General features: G+C 38.7%; 1 protein-coding gene across 5 annotated transcripts in view; it reads right to left on the bottom strand.

Annotated features, from left to right (window-relative positions):
• Positions 1–18,914, bottom strand: part of LOC124775050 (microsomal triacylglycerol transfer protein) — a 202,414-nt gene that overhangs the window by 23,157 nt on the left and 160,343 nt on the right. For all 5 annotated transcript variants that reach the window (XM_047249839.1, XM_047249837.1, XM_047249838.1 and 2 more), the window contains 2 exons: positions 9,914–10,074; positions 4,388–4,548 (listed from right to left, as the gene is read on the bottom strand). In XM_047249839.1, the coding sequence (XP_047105795.1) occupies positions 4,388–4,548; positions 9,914–10,074 (322 nt within the window). The remainder of the gene's footprint in view (positions 1–4,387; positions 4,549–9,913; positions 10,075–18,914) is intronic.

Raw genomic sequence — 18,914 nt, 5'->3', positions numbered from 1 at the left:
GTAATTAATGAGTGCTGGTGCACACACATTGGAATATGTATTTACGATAGAAAAAGAGTGGCAGCCCAAAAACTAAGAATGTCTCTTATGTGTGACACAGACATTTAACACCACATTCAGGTTCTGTTGAATGGTTATCTTTCAGCATTGTTGTTTACTGATTCTGTCCTGCAATTTTCTTAACTAGAGTGTTCAAAATATAAATATTTGTGCCTATAGTGCATGATCTTGAGAATGATTCTTTCAGACTTTAAAGGAAACGGAAACTGATAAAGCATGTTCTATATATCATTCAATCCCTTTTCGTTTCTTCTTAGCTCCATTCTTGAATTGAAAATCGATTGAAGGCTTCAAGCAAATTGTATACACTGATGAGGAAAAACATTATGACCACCTGCTTAATACCGTGTTCGTACACCTTGGTAGGTTTCTGGAGGTATGTGGCACCAAATGTCGATGTAATTTTGTAAATTATGGGCCTGTGGTTTGTGGGCACAGAGCTGGTGCCAGATAATGTCCCAAATGTGTTCAATCATGTTCAGATCGTCTGAGCTTGGTGGCCAAGACATCAACACATGAGCTTACTATAGTGTTCTTCAAACCGTACTAGCACCCAACAGTCTATCATACAATAAAGAGTTTGCAACAGATAGTAAAATAAGTGGTAACATTATAAACACTGATTCTAAAAGATACAGGTGTATGACTGAAAAGTGAAAGGTTACTTCTAGTACTGTGATTATTGAGAGCAGGGGGATAAAGGGGGGAGGGGGGGGGGGGGGTTCTTGATACACAATTTTCTATTCTCATTGTCATTAATAGTCCCAACAAAGTACAGCCAAATCCTCATACTACTCTTCTGACTACGTAACGAGCCTTCACATGTATGAGGGGAAGTAGTAAAGAACTAGCAAACTTAACAATTATGGATATTAACTTGGCTGCAAAACCTTCACAAACAGGAAACAAACTTAGGGTGTACTAAGACATTGGCTTTCATTTTAACATATGTTGGATATTTAAATAACTGTTTCCTTTTCTTTTAGTAAGATCCCTTATCATCTAACCAGTTAATCATAAATGCCATTGCATCCATCCTTGTGCTGAAATGTTCATCATGACTCTGAATGACACAGGAAGCATGTTGTTCATGTACTGGCTGAGGGAACTCAATCAGGAAAGAAGTATGCACTAAAATAGTCACTTTAAGAATGACCATTTTTCATCAGATGTGGAAAATAAGTACCTGCTGAGCTACTGTGAGTTTTTTTAATGCTATTTAACTATAGAAAGCCATTTGAAAAATTCAGATAAGGGAAAGATTAAACTTAAAATGCATATCTATGGCACACACGGCATAAGCTACCCAACATAATGTAAATATGGTTATCTCAGAGAATCAAGTAATTTCAAACAAACATATGTGACCTGCTGGTGCCAGAAAGTAGAGAGTGCCACACACAAAGCATATAATTACTTGTCATTCACTTATATAATAAGCTAAATGGAATCATATATATAGATCAACAATGACACTTAACATTATTTCAGCAAATTTTAATTAGAAACCTCCCTATTTGTCGACTAAGACCAAGGTACTGGTTTACTCAGATACTTTGACTTGTGCAAGTGCATTTTACTGTATTTTCCTTAATCATTTTCACATTAACTATAGTTATCTGAACCTTGTTAATCCCACGTTAACAAACACGAAAGGTAAATTTTCGAACTAGCACATGTAATTCATTATAAGAGGCCTTGCTAAAAGTGATGCTCCAAAAGTTCTAATGTGAAAACTCTTAAAGCTTTTTTAATAAAAACACACATTACTAACATTCTATATCAAACAATGGAATAATGACAACTTCATGAGAAGTATAAATTGTTACTCAACCTACAGTGCCACAGATAGGCACAACAGAAAGACTGTCTTTTAACCAATAGCTTAGTTGTTTGACAGTCTTCTGAATTGTACAAAACACACTCTCATGTAAAACCTTGGCAGCGAGAATCAGTGGTTGTGAGAGTGAGAGTTGCATTTACATGAGGGTGATTCTGTATGCTGTCTAACTGGGAAGAAGATCTTTTCTCCAAACTTATTTGTTTGACAGTCAAATAGAATATATGTTGACATTAGAACATGTCTGAATTTTCTATTTGACAGTGACTACTGCAAGCAGACCGAAGACATTGCTATGTGGAGTCCTCTCTCTCCCGTCGTCACTAACATGTATGTGGTACATTTTGTGGAGGAAGCCTTAGCATCTAAAACCTGCCTGTTTCTTCAGATACATGGATGACACATTTGTTATTTGGCCACATGGAAGAGACAAGCTGATGGAATTTCTCACACATCGCAACTCAAGACACAAGAATATCAAGTTCACCATGGAGGTAGAATCAGATGGGATGCTCCCCTTCTTGGATGTTCTCATCAAAAGACGAGATGATGGCAGGCTGGAGCACAGCATGTATAGAAAGAAAACTCACACTGACTTATACCTACATGAGGATAGCTGCCATCACCCCACTCAGAAGAACAGTGTGCTAAAAACACTTGTACACAGAGCTTGCGCCCTCTCTGATGAGGACAGTCTCCAACAAGAATTGGCCCATTCGAAGTCCATGTTTCTGAGGAACGGTTATAAGGAAAGGCAAATCCAGGATGCTCTATGTCTGACACTTGCAACACAACTGGCAAAAACTAATGAAGAATCTTGGGAAAACACGACCATGGCAGTCATTCCATTTTGTGGTGCCTTATCAGGAAAAGTTGGATGAATTTTACACACATATCAAGTAAAAACCATCTTCTGCCCTCCAACTAAAACCAGAGCACTTCTTGGCAGTGTTAAGGACAACCTTGGTTTATGTAAATCAGGGATTTACAAAATACCATGCGAATGTGGTAAGGAATACATAGGTCAGACAGTTCGCACCATTGAACACCGATGCCGTGAACACCAATGGCACACGAGATTGCAACAGCCTAATAAGTCTCCAATCACCGAGCATTGCCTGTCAGAGCTTCATGGCATGGATTATGACACGATCAAGGTCCTAACACAGACTTCGAAATATTGGGAATGTATCACCAAAGAAGCTATAGATATGAGAGTAAGAAATCCTGAACTGAATCATGACACAGGCTATTCCCTTGACCATGCTTGGGAACCAGTCATTACCCGGATTAAGGAGAAGATAGAAATATTCCTGGATGTACTGACTTCGAGGGCAGGGGGAGGAATCTCTGAAACGCCACTGGCAAACCTCCCTGGGTGCAGACCTGCGAGGGAACATCCAGACGCTGGGCCAAAGGCCACACGCCGCACCCCAGCACTGACGGCCGAGAGAGTGCCCGCGGCGTGGACAGTGGAAGGAGTGCCCAAGGATGGGGAGGGGGAATCTGATATATACCTCATGCCTACCATCCCTTGATAGTACATCAGCACACCTGATGATGGCAGCAAGGTTGATCACCGAAATAATGTGTCCTTTGTGCACTCACACCAGGCTGTTCACCTGAGATTTTTTTCGGCATGAAATATGCCTGGAGAAATTGAAGAATCACATTACATAGAAAGTTAATAACATTTGTTTTATTTAAAAGACTTTAAAGAGTTTTCACATAAAAAGTTTGGAGGCATTACTTTTCAGTATTCCCTCATATATAGAACTTTTGTATTCTAGTACTTCTTATTTTCTTTTGTCATATGAAACAAATTAATTGAGTATGTTTACAGTTTGAATTGTATACCTTTCAAATTTATGTACATTGTTTTTGTTTATGAACTTGATTCTACAATATGTTTCTTGAATTTTCTATTAAACTTTGAACTAAGTATCCTCTTGTGCCCGCCCCCCTCCCCCCCCCCCCCCCCCCCCATGAACCATGCACCTTGCCGTTGGAGGGGAGACTTTGTGCCCCAATGATACAGATAGCCGTACCGTAGGTGCAACCACAACGGAGGGGTATCTGTTGACAGGCCAGCCAAATGTGTGGTTCCTGAAGAGGGGCAGCAGCCTTTTCAGTAGTTGCAGGGTCAACAGTCTGGATGATTGACTGACCTGGCCTTGTAACACTAACCAAAACAGCCTTGCTGTGCTGGTACTGCGAACGGCTGAAAGCAAGGGGAAACTACAGCCGTAATTTTTCCTGAGGGCATGCACTTTTACTGTATGATGATAGAGTAGCATGGAGAGCTGCATCAAACCAGTCTCAGGAATGAAGACCACAACAACAACAACATCCTCTTGTGCCTAGACACTGAATAATTAATTACAACGAAAATATTTTTGGAGACATTTTGAGAAATATCTAAGCACAAAGACTGAGATATATCTGTGTCCAACACTTTTAATAAATATAAAATTTTTGATACTGTACCTTTTACAATTTGGGGGCTAGGATGTGAACCAAGAGAGAGAGCCCAAAAATATCTTTCATTCTCTTCCAGTTTTGAATCATCACGCAGCTGAAGATATTTCATAGCTGCTTCATGAGCTGCTGCAGTCTGTGCAGCACCAAGCACATCCAGCAGTTGCAGCCTGTCATACAAATAACAAAACAGTGTTTATTTCTTGTGCATTGTAATGGGTAGATCAGTTTTACTGTTGTGTCATTGATCAGGATGAAGTAGGCCTATGTCAGCTAAGGTTTCAAATGAGACAAGAAGTTCTTATGCCTCCAGGGAGAAATGGTAAATTGAATGCACTATTATATGAAAGGCACTGGCAAAATAAAACTCTATACAGTCAATCTTGTCTAAGCAGAAACTACACTTCCAGTTTAGAAATTTTATATACAATTATAGAAAATCTGATCCTGGTGTGCACGAATATGATCCCAAGAGCCTTATAATTATTTAACAATTTAAGAGAATAATTTGGCTCAATCACACTTTTATATGTAGTTTTCTAAGGTGATTAAGATTATACTTCATGTACATCTTGCAAGTCACTTTGCAGTGTGAGACAGAGGGTACATTTGGCATGATTATCATTTCCTTCCTGTCCATAGCCTATTCACGAATGAGATATGGGAGTAACACCTGCTGGTAAGCCACCATATGAACTAAAATTTCTGATTCTTTTCATCTTGGTCATTTTAAAATTCTTCCTGTGAATCTCAGCCTGGCATCTGCTTTTGGTGAAATTAGTTTTGTGGTCATTCTCCCTTAGTTTGCTCCCTAGAGTTACGCCTATGTATTTTAGGATTCTTACAGTGTTCGGTTATTTGTCGCATGCAGTGTAATTGAAGAGCAATGGATATCTATCTATATGTGCAAATTGTGTTACATTTATCAATAGTCAGGCCCTGCAGCAATTATCAGTTTTCTGTGGGTCTTCTTGCATTTCACTACAGTATTTTTCTCACATTATCAACTATTTATACATATTGTTGACACGGCTTTGGGATACTCCCAAGTTACTTTTACATCTGCCAGTTTTGTTCTGTTAAGAATAACATGCTGATTTCTATCTACTAGAAAGTCCTGAATCCAGTCACAAATTTCTCCAGTACTTAGCAACCTAGGAGAGTAATAAAGAAATTAAGTTTTTCTTTGTCTTTCAACAAATGTATTTAACTGCATATATAGCTGAAGTGCAACAGAATTGATCATGATAGCCAGGTACATCTCGACTGCTGCTGATAGTGTTGCAGCAGAGACGAAAATAGTGGGTCTTATTCTTTCTGCTGCATACTGCAAGGTTCAGCCTGTGATAAAGATTCATAACGCACAAAACATAGAGCCAATCAAAAATTGTCATTAGCTGTGTCAGATGTAAGGGCCAAAGGTCATGAGAATTGTCATAGACAATGAGATATGGGTTGCTCAGTCTTTTTTTTTTTTAAAAAAAAAAAAAAAGAAGAAGGAGCAGTTAATGCATTCTGATTCCAGTGAATCCCCAGTCAACACACAACTCAGACTGTGCCAGTGCAGAAAGTGATGTGCATGGTATTCTGGGACAGCAAGAGCATTCTGTTCATTACTTCCTGCCCTGAGGTGAAAACAGAGAACGCTGGCAGTTAGCTGGCCACTGTGCTGTGGCTGAGCAGTTCTAGGCGCTTCAGTCTGGAACCGCACTGCTGCTACTATCACAGGTTCGAATCCTGCCTCAGGCATGGATGTGTGTGATGTCCTTAGGTTAGTTAGGTTAAAGTAGTTCTAAGTCTAGGAGAATGATGACCACAGATGTTAAGTCCCATAGTGCTTAGAGCCATTTGAGCTGGCAGTTATTCTGTAGCACTGCAGAAATTTCAATAGGCCATTCAAAACAAAGGGGCATAGAATGCAAAGTGCAGGCGTTGTGCACATCCATGACAGTGCTCCTTACACTTCAGCACAAAACAACTGTTCTGAAGAAGTTTGGCTGGGAACTTTTTGATTATCCTCCATACAGACCTGATCTTGCTCCTAGTGATTTTAATCTTTTCTTGCACCACAATGATAAAGAGCTGAAGATGACTGCCATTTACTGATTTCACTCTCAGGCAGCACAGTTCTTCAACACAAGAATTCAAAAAGTTAATCCCATGATATGAAAAATGTCTCACTTTTGGTGATGATTATGAAGAAAAGGAGAAAATATAAAAGGAGAAAATATAAAAATGCAGTAAATGAAGCAGGAATAGAAACGTCTCAAAAGTGAGATTGACAGGAAGTGCAAAATGGCTAAGCAGGGATGGCTAGAGGATAAATGTAAGGATGTAGAGGCTTATCTCACTAGAGGTAAGATAGATACTGCCTACAGGAAAATTAAAGAGACCTTTGCAGAGAAGAGAACCACTTGTATGAATATCAAGAACTCAGATGGAAACCCAGTTCTAAGCAAAGAAGGGAAAGCAGAAAGGTGGAAGGGGTATATAGAGGGTCTATACAAGGGCAATGTACTTGAGGACAATATTATGGAAATGGAAGAGGATGTAGATGAAGATGAAATGGGAGATATGATACTGTGTGAAGAGTTTGACAGAGCACTGAAAGACCTGAGTCGAAACAAGGCCCCGGGAGTAGACAACATTCCATTAGAACTACTGACAGCCTTGGGAGAGCCAGTCCTGACAAAAGTCTACCATCTGGTGAGCAAGATGTATGAGACAGGCAAAATACCCTCAGACTTCAAGAAGAATATAATAATTCCAATCCCAAAGAAAGCAGGTGTTGACAGATGTGAAAATTACCAAAGTATCAGTTTAATTAGTCATGGCTGCAAAATACTAACGTGAATTCTTTACAGACGAATGGAAAAACTAGTAGAAGCCGACCCAGGGGAAGATCAGTTTGGATTCTGTAGAAATATTGGAACACGTGAGGCAATACTGACCCTACGACTTATCTTAGAAGCTAGATTAGGGAAAGGCAAACCTACACTTCTACCATTTGTAGACTTAGAGAAAGCTTTTGACAATGTTGACTGGAATACTCTCTTTCAAATTCTGAAGCTGGCAGGGGTAAAATATAGGGAGCGAAAGGCTATTTACAATGTGTATAGAAACCAAATGGCAGTTATAAGAGTTGAGGGGCACGAAAGGGAAGCAGTGGTTGGGAAGGGAGTGAGACAGGGTTGTAGCCTCTCCCTGATGTTATTCAGTCTGTATATTGAGCATGCAGTGAAGGAAACAAAAGAAAAATTCAGAGTAGGTATTAAAATCCATGGAGAAGAAATAAAAACGTTGAGGTTCGCCGATGACATTGTAATTCTGTCAGAGACAGCAAAGGACTTGGAAGAGCAGTTGAATGGAATTGATAGTGTCTTGAAAGGAGGATATAAGATGAACATCAACAAAAGCAAAACGAGGATAATGGAATGTAGTCGAATTAAGTCGGGTGATGCTGAGGGAATTAGATTAGGAAATGAGACACTTAAAGTAGTAAAGGAGTTTTGCCATTTGGGGAGCAAAATAACTGATGACAGTCGAAGTAGAGAGGATATAAAATGTAGACTGACAAAGGGATGGAAAGCATTTCTGAAGAAGAGAAATTTGTTAACATCGAGTATAGATTTAAGCGTCAGGAAGTCGTTTCTGAAAGTATTTGTATGGAGTGTAGCCATGTATGGCAGTGAAACATGGACGATAAATAGTTTGGACAAGAAGAGAATAGAAGCTTTCGAAATGTGGTGCTACAGAAGAATGCTGAAGATTAGATGGGTAGATCACATAACTAATGAGGCGGTGTTGAATAGGATTGGGGAGAAGAGGAGTTTGTGGCACAACTTGACTAGAAGAAGGGATCGGTTGGTAGGACATGTTCTGAGGTATCAAGGGATCACAAATTTAGTATTGGAGGGCAGAGTGGAGGGTAAAAATCGTAGAGGGAGAGCAAGAGATGAATACACCAAGCAGATTCAGAAGGATGTAGGTTGCAGTAGGTACTGGGAGATGATGAAGCTTGCACAGGATAGAGTAGCATGGAGAGCTGCATCAAACCAGTCTTATGACTGAAGACCACAACAACAACAACATATGCTGCAAAAGAGCTAAAATATTGTTGTATCTGTTGCCAACAAAGTTTTATCATGTAACAATGTTTTATTTTTAAAAATTTGGAAACTTGATTTGTGTATGACACTCTCAGTTTTTTGTGTATACTGTGGAGAACAGTACTGAATGCCTTCTGCAAATCAAGAAAAACAGCATCAACTTGACCACTACTATCTTTGGTGCTGTGAACAGACAGACAGAACAAGCTGAATTTCATGACATCTGTTTTCGGAATCCATATTGCTTTGCAGAGTAGATTTCATCACACTGAAACTGAGATACTTCAGGAGAGCAACTATCCACCTTCAGAGACACATATCATCACAATACTTCTTTGTATACATTAAGGAATACAAGCACAAATTGGCTAATAACAAATAATCAACAAAGAAATCCAACTGCTAAGAAAAGGCATGGTGACACCTTAGTGTGAATATTTTACTATTTTTGTATTTATAAACGAATTTGTGCTTGCATTCACTGAGTTCTGGCACTTGTTATGGTATGTGTCTAAAGATGACAGCCTGCTCTTCTGTGACAAGTCAGTTTTAATATGATTGAATTTTAATATCATTAGCATTGTGAGTATGGTTGAGCCAAATTAGTTGTTGAATTACAATTGTGCCTCACTTCCACTAGCTATGGATAAATTTGAAGTATATTACAACTGTTACTAACTATAACCAAGTATCTGGGTTATGATTATCATATTGATTTTATACCAAACTTACATGTCTATCATTAGTAGCATAACAAAAAATTAACTGAAATTTTTACCATATCAACACTGAAAATAGTGACTAATTAAGAAGAATACAATGAATAAGATTCTTCTTAAAGTCCTTGGTAGTTTCACTTCACATTACTAATGAAGTATAAAACACTAGGGAGGATCATTTCAAACTGGCTTAAAACCATTATTTAGCTGAGCACAAATATTGTAGTATAAATTCAATTAAATCTGTACTTTGATGAATGTTGATGTTAAATGTGATAATATGAACATTGTAAGCTCACTCAGCTGTGACATTCTGGTTAATGTGTATGTATTTATGAACAGCATTTTAATTATGATTGTACATTTTCTAATGTTATTGGTGAGTGTTATGTAAACAATGTAATTTAACATGACCTAATTAAAGAGCCACAAAGATTGGCTTAACTACTCACTCCAGTCTAGAAGTAGATTTGTGTTAAAACAGCAGTCATGACAGTGAAGTAGATATAGAATTAACGAACCCACTTTTTAGAAAATCCCACTTTTAATGAATATTTCCATTAGTCCTATTTCCATTGATTCCACCGAAATTTCCATAAGAACACGGTTTCTTCTCCATGCTTTTAAAGAACTTAAGAAAAAGTCCACTTTTAAGAAATGAATCAACTGTATAGTATCAAGGTAAAAAATGGTATGCTAACACTCACACTGTTTCTTCATTCTTTGTGTATTTTAATATTTTGTAGAGGTCTTCTTTCTTTGATTCCCTTACTACCATTAGCAGCTTGAGGAAAGCAGTGGCTGAACGAACTGTGCCAAGGTTATCCTTCTTCAGAAATTTCTTATTTTCCTTTAACACTGTATGAAGCTAGCAAACAAATGAAGGTATTAAAAATTATGAGGACATGCAAAATCGAAATAACTTGTCATTATTTTGAGTTTGCTGACAAAACATATATTTCAGTGATAAATTTAGTAGTTGTAGGCATTACATTCACAGGACACAGTGGCTGTAAGAAATTAATATGCATATAAACTGCCGCAGATTGTGTATTATTTGCTGTGGCACTAGTTTCATCCATTAAACTTGAACATCTTCAAATATTAATTGCACTGTTAGCAAGATATTAAAGATTCAAAGCTGTGCATGACATCCATATCATGCAAAAAATTGTGTAGCACATCTAAATTACACTGTAATAGTGCTGCACAGAACTTTGAAGATTTCAAATGTTGCATTAGCATTGTTACTATCTCAAGATGCTCTTGTTTATAGACTGTAACTAGTAATAAAACAATACCATCTATACATGAAATAAAGTGATCAGTAACAATATACATGCAATATCTAGGACTTTAAAGTTTTCAGTTTAAAAACTATAGGATTGATCTTCACATTTAAATCTGTTATGTTCAGTGGTTATTGGTGAAAAATTTTTAGGTGACTGAAATATTAAATAAAGGTATGAGGAGATCGATTGGCTGCAAATTCATTACTTTTCCCCCATATTCAGAAAGTAGTTTATAGAATAAATACTAAATTTGTGTATGTTTTGTTCATCCAAGGAGCCCAACAATAGGTAGCAGGAAGCAAACCTCCTGCCACATTTAACCACAGCTAAGTGGAAGTGGCCTGCTTGTACGCTTGCTACGAACTCTTCGCTGGACAATATCTCTACAACAAAATCATTAGACAACACATGAGAAACAATAATCATTTATTGCAATGAGGCACATCAATATATACTAAGCTTTCACTTCCAGTGAAGGCAAGCATAAAATAGTCCCTGGTATGAAGTGACTGACCACACTGTTCGTGTCACCACACTGAGACAGCCTGTTATACGGCATCCTCTGATGCTGTTGCTGTACCGTACCTGGCAGGGACACAGCAGTGTAAATTTTTTAAATGACTGCTGAAAGGAACTAGTTTCCTTTTATTTCACTTATTTTGGGTTATGTAAGATAGATTCTGATCATACTTAAAATGCTCAAGTTTTGACTAATAATGTTTATGAAACACAGCAAAACGTAATGGCAACTGGGAACAAAAATAAATCTTGATAATTTAAACAGAAAAACTGCAATTTGCAAACCAGAATAATGGGCATTTTCAAATATCTTCTCCAAGTAAAATACCATAAAAAGCATGGCAATGGAAAAACAGAAAGGAAAAAAAAAATAACTTCAGAGATCAGACATGAATGACAGATATCCCTGAGGTGACTAAAACTAACTTCAAATTAATAGGCAGGATACTGGGAGAATGTAGTCAGTCTGCAAAGGAGACTACTTAAAAATCACTTGTGCACCTAGAATATCGCTCAAGTGTGTGGTAACCACATCAGAAAGGACTAAAAGGGATAATGTATGTTTTCAAACAGGGATAGAATGAATGAACACTAGTTTCTTTGAGCCATGGGGTGCATCATGGAAATTCTAAAAAATCAGAACTGGTGGATGCTTGAGGACAACCTTCAACTATTCCGAGAAAGCCTGCTTTCAAAGCTTCAAGATGCATTATTTACTGAGCTCCATATGCATTGTTCCAATGTGAACTGTATTAACAATATTAGACTGATTACAGCACTCACAGAGGCACTGGAATACTCATTCTAACCACACTCCATACCTTAAATGGAATGGGAAGAAATCCAACCACATGGTACAATGGGAAGTATCCTTTGCTGTACACTTCACAGTGGTTGGCAGAGTTTAGATGTAAATGTAGATGTTGATGTACGTGCAGAGATGTCCTTAATTTGATTGTTGTTGTAATGTTTTATTAATTGGAATATATACATACCACTCACTTCATAAACTGGCATTTATCAAGGTGAAAGTAGCCTGCCAGTACCTAACATTCATTTCCCTTAGCAAATTTTGGGAAATGTTTTGAAGAACTCTTCACATTTTAAGTGAAACTGCAATATTTTGACAATGTTTTAATGATAGCTCCGTATCACTACTGCAAAGGATTCTCTGCAATATGTCATATTACAAACTCCGTTCTGACAGAATCAAGCAAGAAAGTTACCCTGCTATATCTGTCTGTGACTCCACAAAGGCCTTTGCTTATATCACAAAATTCTTCTGGGGAAACTAAAACTTTATGGCATTAAATGCATCCTCCCGCATGAGCAGTCTTTCATCTTTTTATCTTAACAACAGAAAATAATGCCACATTAGCTAATGATAGAACAGGCAAAAATTTAATAGTAAGTGGGGAAAATTAAATACACCACAACACTATGACCACCTGCTTAATAGCTTGCTTGTCCATGTTTGGAACAAAATACATCACTGATTCTGCATATCAGAGATCCAACAGTTTGCTGGTGGATTTGTGGAGGTATGTGACATTAGATTTTTATTCACAGGTCATGCAAATAATAGGGCCCCTGATTTGCGTACATATTGATGGCCCCAATAGTCACCTAGATGGGTTCCATAGGATTTACGTCGGGCAAATTTGGTCACTGAGACATCAACACGAGTTCACCATAATGCTCCTCAAACCACTGCACCATGGTTCTGGCTTCAAGATATGGACAGTTATACCACTGAAAGATGACACTGCTGTTAGGGAGACATCAAGCATAAAGGGGTGCAGGTGGTTCACAGCTGTCAGTTTGCCTTTGACTACTACCACAGGTCGCACGCAAGCACAGCATAATACTGTTCCCACCAGCCTCCATACATCATGCTGCACTTTTTGAGCCACCATTCTCCTCTATTATGGGATTGTAGAGATGACCAGTGATGTAGTGTAGCAAAAATGTGATACACCGTAAGAGACAACACATTTCCATTGATTGACGGTCAAATCCTGATAGTCCCATGCTCATTGCAGTCGTAATTGATGATGATGTTGGGTCGACATGTGAACACATAGGGGAGGTCTGCTGCGGAGCTCCATATTCAACAATATACAATGAACAGTGTGCTCCAAACCACTTGTGCATACACCAGCATTTTGCTCTTTCAGCAGAGTTGTCACAGATTACCATCTATTCTACTTTACATTGCAGACTAGCCTCCAAACCCCACATTCTGTGAAGGCATGGATGTCCAAACATTTAGCACCTAGTAGTGGTTTCACTGTCTTACTTCTTTCTGTAGATGCTCACGACAGTAGAAAATGAACATTCAACCAGCTTAGCTGTTTTTGATATACTCATTCACAGGCTCTGTGTAGCAAAAATCTACCCTCTGTCAAAGTCACTTATCTCAATGCTTTTCCTCATTTGCAGCCCATATCTTTGCTAGGGTGATCCTCCATCTGTGTCTGCTCCACTTACTTACTTTTATTACTGCATCGCGTGCTCACAATGCCACCAGACAGCATCCAACATTGTGGTGGGCAGTGATCATAATGTTTTGGCTTGTCAGTGTATGGTACCTTGCAATATTTAATATTTTGTTCTTGATCTGAATAAATTATTTACTGGGTGCCCATAAGCTGCAATAAAAATGATTTACCAAAGACATTGGAGGACTTCGAAAACGAAGATGTTTGCTGATGAAAAAAATATTCTGGTGAGAGGCCTAAAACATATCCACAGACTCATGTACAATAATGGTCTCCTGAGGAGCTCTGTAATTAGAATGGGATTGCATTTACTATGTTTTGCACAAGTTTAATAACAACGAAATTATTTTTAACCATACAAGATGTTCTGAAGGCAAATTATTGGCATCAGCCTGTAAATTACTGTTTACCACAGCAATGTGCCAAAGTAAATTAACTAAAAATCTCTCACATTTTGTGGAACATTAGTGTGACCACCTGTTAAAAGCCTGAATAGCCCTCTTTTGCATTGCAGATCTGTGGTACGAATGGCCTGATCAAAGTGGTCCCGCAGATTTTTGATTGAGTTTAAATGTGGAGAGTTTGGTGGCCAGAGGAGTACAGAAAACTCATCCTCATACTCTTTGAACCATGGACATACACTGTAAGCTGTGTACATGTTGCACTGTGCTGCTGGTAGGTGCCACGCTGCCAAAGAGAGACAATCTGTATGTAGGGATGGACACAGTCCCCAAAGATAGGTGCATACATGTGTTGATCTGCTGTAGCTTCCAGGAATGACAAGGTCACTCAGAGAATGTCATGAAAACATTTCACAGACCATAACACTCCCTCCTCTATCCTGGACCCTTCCAATGATTGTTGCTGGGTGTTTGCTTTCAGACATTTCACAGTGATGAAGCATAAAACATGATTCATCTGAAAAGGCCACTGGTCGCCACTCAGTGGATGATCAGTTGCAGTAATGGCATGCAAATTCAAACCTTTGTCACCAATGAATAGCAGTCAGCAGCAGCAATGTTCGCTGAATTCTTATTGAGCAGACACTGCTCGTAGCCCCTTTATTCATCTGGCCAGTCAGTTACTCAACAGTTGCATGTTTATTCATCCATAAACATCTCTGCACCTGTAATTCAACCCTGTCATCTATGGCCCTGGTACACCACAGGTGCATTGTTGCCAGTTTTGGATAGTGTCATTTTGCCATGCACTGTATACTTTAACCACAATGGTACACAAGCAGTTTACAGATTTAGCCAATTTGGAAATTCTTCCACCCTCGGCCGTAAGGCCAGTGATTATGCCCTTTTGGACATCATATAAATCACTCCATTTCTGCATTATGACAATAACTGAATTGTTTTCTGTGTTCCCTGAACCCACTATACAAGGTGCTATCCAAAATTTTTGAGACTGGTGCTGACCTCTGTTGAAAACCTTACCTTTGGATTAATGGTCACCATCACCCTCGAAGTAGTTCCCATTCGCTCGAACACACCAGTCCCAGCTCTTCTGCCACTGGTCAAATGTTTTCTGGACATCCTGTTCTTTGAGGGCATTTATCACCGCCAGCAATGCTTCTTGAATCCTCTCTAGAGTGTCGAACCGATGGCCTTTCAACTTAAGTTTCAGTTTTGGAAGTAGTGTGAAGTCGCAAAGTGCGAAATCTGGTGGGTAGGGTACAATCGCCATGTTGTTTTTTGCCAAAAAGGTCGTGGTGAGCAAGGACATGTGGCAGGGCACGTTGTCATGATGCAGCAGCCAGTTCCCTTGACACCAAAGTTTGAGCCGTCGTCGCATCACCTTTTTATGGAACCGTCGCAAAACATCAAAGGAGTAAGCGGAATTCAATGTTTGGTTGGGTGGGGCAAATTCTTTGTGCACAATTCCCTTGGTTTCAAAGAAAATGATGATCATGCTCTTCACTTTGCTCTTCACCGGCTCCACTTTTTTTGTCTTGGAGAACCCGGGTTCTTCCACTGGGACGATTGTTGCTTTGTCTCTGGGTCATAACTGTAAATCCAGTTGAATCATTGCAAGGGTCTCTGTAGCACTTTTCCCGAGATTCGCACAGAATTTGATACACACATGCTGTTCTGTTTGTGGATCCATTGTAAAATCATCACACACCAAACACAGAGTATTACGGAAATCACTGTGGACACACAACACGTCCGCCCAGCTGAATGCCACTCCGCACACTGACTCATCAGATTTGCAGCTCTCGCCACCTAGTGGTGCAAATATCTACTACTCCTATTTTCCAGATGGCAGCACCAGTCAGTCCCGAAAATTCTGGATTCCACCTCGTATATACTTTCCACTGCTAGAGTTGCCACCAGCCATCAGCATGTTGATATAGAACACAGGTGGTGGTCACATTAATGTGACTACATTGTGTACATGATGAAACCCCAGCAGGGAGAGGAGAAAAAAGTTTCTTGAGGTTAATTTGTCATGTATAATGTACTGTACTTTTCCTTACAGTTTACTTGTGGTGTCAGTTACGTGGCCAAGACAGATGTGAGTTCACTTCCATGCTCTTTAAACCACTGTAGCCTTCTGTCCTTGTGACATGGACAGTTATCCTGCTGTAAGATACCAGACCCTTTGGGGAAGACAGCAAGCATGTTTGGATGCAGGTAATTCGCCATATTGTTTGCGTAGCCCACAGCTATGAAAGTGCCTTCAAATAGTAGTACAAGTCCGATGGTAGCCCAAGTGAGCCATTTGTCCACATGATAGTAACTAGGTGACACATTTTCATTGATCTGCAGTCCAATCTCAATGATCCTATGCCCTTTGCAATAATAACTAACTATGTCATTGGTTCAGCATGAGGATACAGATGTCATCTGCTGTAGAGCCACATGTTCAACAATGTGCAGTAAATCATGTGCTCCACAACACTTCTTCAGCATTGCACCTCGCTATTAGAACTGGCACAGACCACCGCATATCTTCCTGTTCAGACTTGCCAAACCCCTGACTTCCACATTCTGTGATGAGATGTGGAAGTCCAGCACCTCGCTACCTCCACATGGTTTCTCTGCCCTTCACCCTCTTCCCCTAGATGCTTAAGACAGTAGCATGTGAACAGCCAACCAACTTTGGTATTTCTGAAATGCTCTTTCCCAGGAACCAGGCCATGATCTTCCTTTTGTCAAAGTTGCTCATGTCAGTGATTTCTCCATTTGTGGCCCTTATCTTCACCAGAATAATTCCCAATTCATCACTGTTATGCTTATATTCATTCCTTATCATGTTACATGCCTGCAACATCACCAGGTGGCTTTCAGTCTCACAGTGTGCAGAGGTTAAATGTTTTGGATTAACTGTATTCACTATATTGTGTTCTGCAATATTAATTATGTTTTTATCATTGGCCACAAACAACATCACGTAGGGTGTATACACTCCAGGACAACTAGGAAATCCTGGGAAAACTTGGAAATTTTTACATAAAAAAAAAAAAAGAAAAAGAAAAAAAAAAAAACCGGAATTTTTTAGTATTCTGGGAATTTTTCATTGCTTTAATTTTCAGCTAAATTTTTGTAATTTTGATTGTCAAGAAATGTTAATCTAACAAAGAATTCTACTTTCGCCCACTACTGCAGACTATTACTGCAGCAATGAAACATAAACAAAAGAAAAGCACCAAAATGAAACTTAAATTGCATTTACAACAAAATATAGTGCAGACAGAAGTGCCTGCTTATAGCAAAATGTGTTAAAGCCATTAGGACAAAAACTATGCAATACTTCGTAGCAACAAACTGCTTTCGATGAGCATGATTACACAACTGTTTACATTAGTTTTGTTTGATCAGTTGTCAGTAGACCCATGTGCATTCACAGAGCTGAAGCCGCATATGAGCAGAGCTTTCTCCCATTTCTGGCTACTTGAAGTGTGGTTGTTAGCTGTATAAGCAGCAAGCAGCCTGATACTAGCCAGAAAAAAAATTTCTGGGGCACCCAAGCTGCCAGATTTGCGCATGCACAGAGCAGTCTGAGCTGTTGTGTGTGTGTGTGTGTGTGTGTGTGTGTGTGTGTGTGTGTGTGTGTGTGTGTGTGTGTGGGTAAGGGGGAGTGGGGGTAGTCTCCACATGAACTGTGTTTAAGTGTCATAATTTTGCTATTTTTATCTTTGTTTACAGCTCTCAGATCAAATAAAAACAAAACAAATTTCTGTGGCCTTGAGCTATCAAGTAAGTTAAAATGCAGTCGTATAATTATGGTAGACTAAGACATGTTGTTAGTTTCAGTTTTTTGATTTTATTTTTTGACCAAATTATTAGCAGTCAAGCATTAATCATTGTGCAGAGCAGTGAAGTTATTTTTGTAAGTTTGCTAAAGAAATTTGGCTTTTATTAATCTATTCCATTGAGACAGCCAATTTACTTGAAATTAAGTAATTCATTCTGCACTATTGGCTAATTTCAACTCTTCAATGAATTTGAAGTGCACATTTTCACCTTCTGGCACACTTGACATAATGCCATAATAAAGAACCAAACATGAGATAATACGGTACTGGTACTCCAAGGAAATTTGCAATCCCAAGAACCACATTGGAAAGGTAGGGGCCTACTTCAGTGTGAATCTGGACATATGAATGCGCACTTTAAGCTGAATTATGCATTTTTGTATGGTTGATAAAATTCCAATGATTTTGAAGTATACTGGTGTCCTGTTTCTTTTGTGATATAATTTAAGATCTGGTAATGCTATATATGTATGAGCATAAGTAAATGTTCACTTGAAGATGACTAAGTAGCAAATTTGGGAAGTAGAACCAAATAAAATGTTTTTTATCGAAATACATTGACAGCTGCAGCAAAATTTTATAAAGCCACCTTCCATGAAATACAATGTTTCTGATCGCAAGGCATGTTTCAACACATGTCTGGTACCTCCTCTAGGCTTGACTTTATTTCTTAATTTGTGTTACTTACACCTTAAATTTACAGAACGCCATTCTTCTGCAAATTATAGACTGGCAGCACATCGTGTTTTATCATTGTAACTTATGTTTTCTCCTGGAGTAGAATGCAAACTGCCAGTTGTAGTTACTTGACTGCAGAGGAATGTCGTTAATTTGAAAAAGTCACCAAATACTTATTGACTCAGTTCTGTCATATACAAACAACAGTTTACTTTTTTAAATTTTTGCAAGAAAATTTGTATTTGTTCTTACTAGTTTTTTGCAGTGCTGTGTGGATGTAAACCTGATTGGAAATGCTAGATAACAGTATTGCAGAGTACAAATAAAAAAATTATGTGAATGTCATCACATAACAAAATATTAGGGCACTTTGCATTGTGAAGTCTAGTTTTGAAATGAATATAATGCCAAGGGCTGCTTTCTTATTTTGCGTTCCTTATCTGGACAAAAT

Source organism: Schistocerca piceifrons, chromosome 2 (genome assembly GCF_021461385.2).
Source record: "Schistocerca piceifrons isolate TAMUIC-IGC-003096 chromosome 2, iqSchPice1.1, whole genome shotgun sequence".
NCBI classification, from domain to species: Eukaryota; Metazoa; Arthropoda; class Insecta; order Orthoptera; family Acrididae; genus Schistocerca; species Schistocerca piceifrons.
The sequence above is the reverse complement of the archived record's forward strand: the minus strand, read 5'-3'. Positions and strand labels throughout refer to the sequence as shown.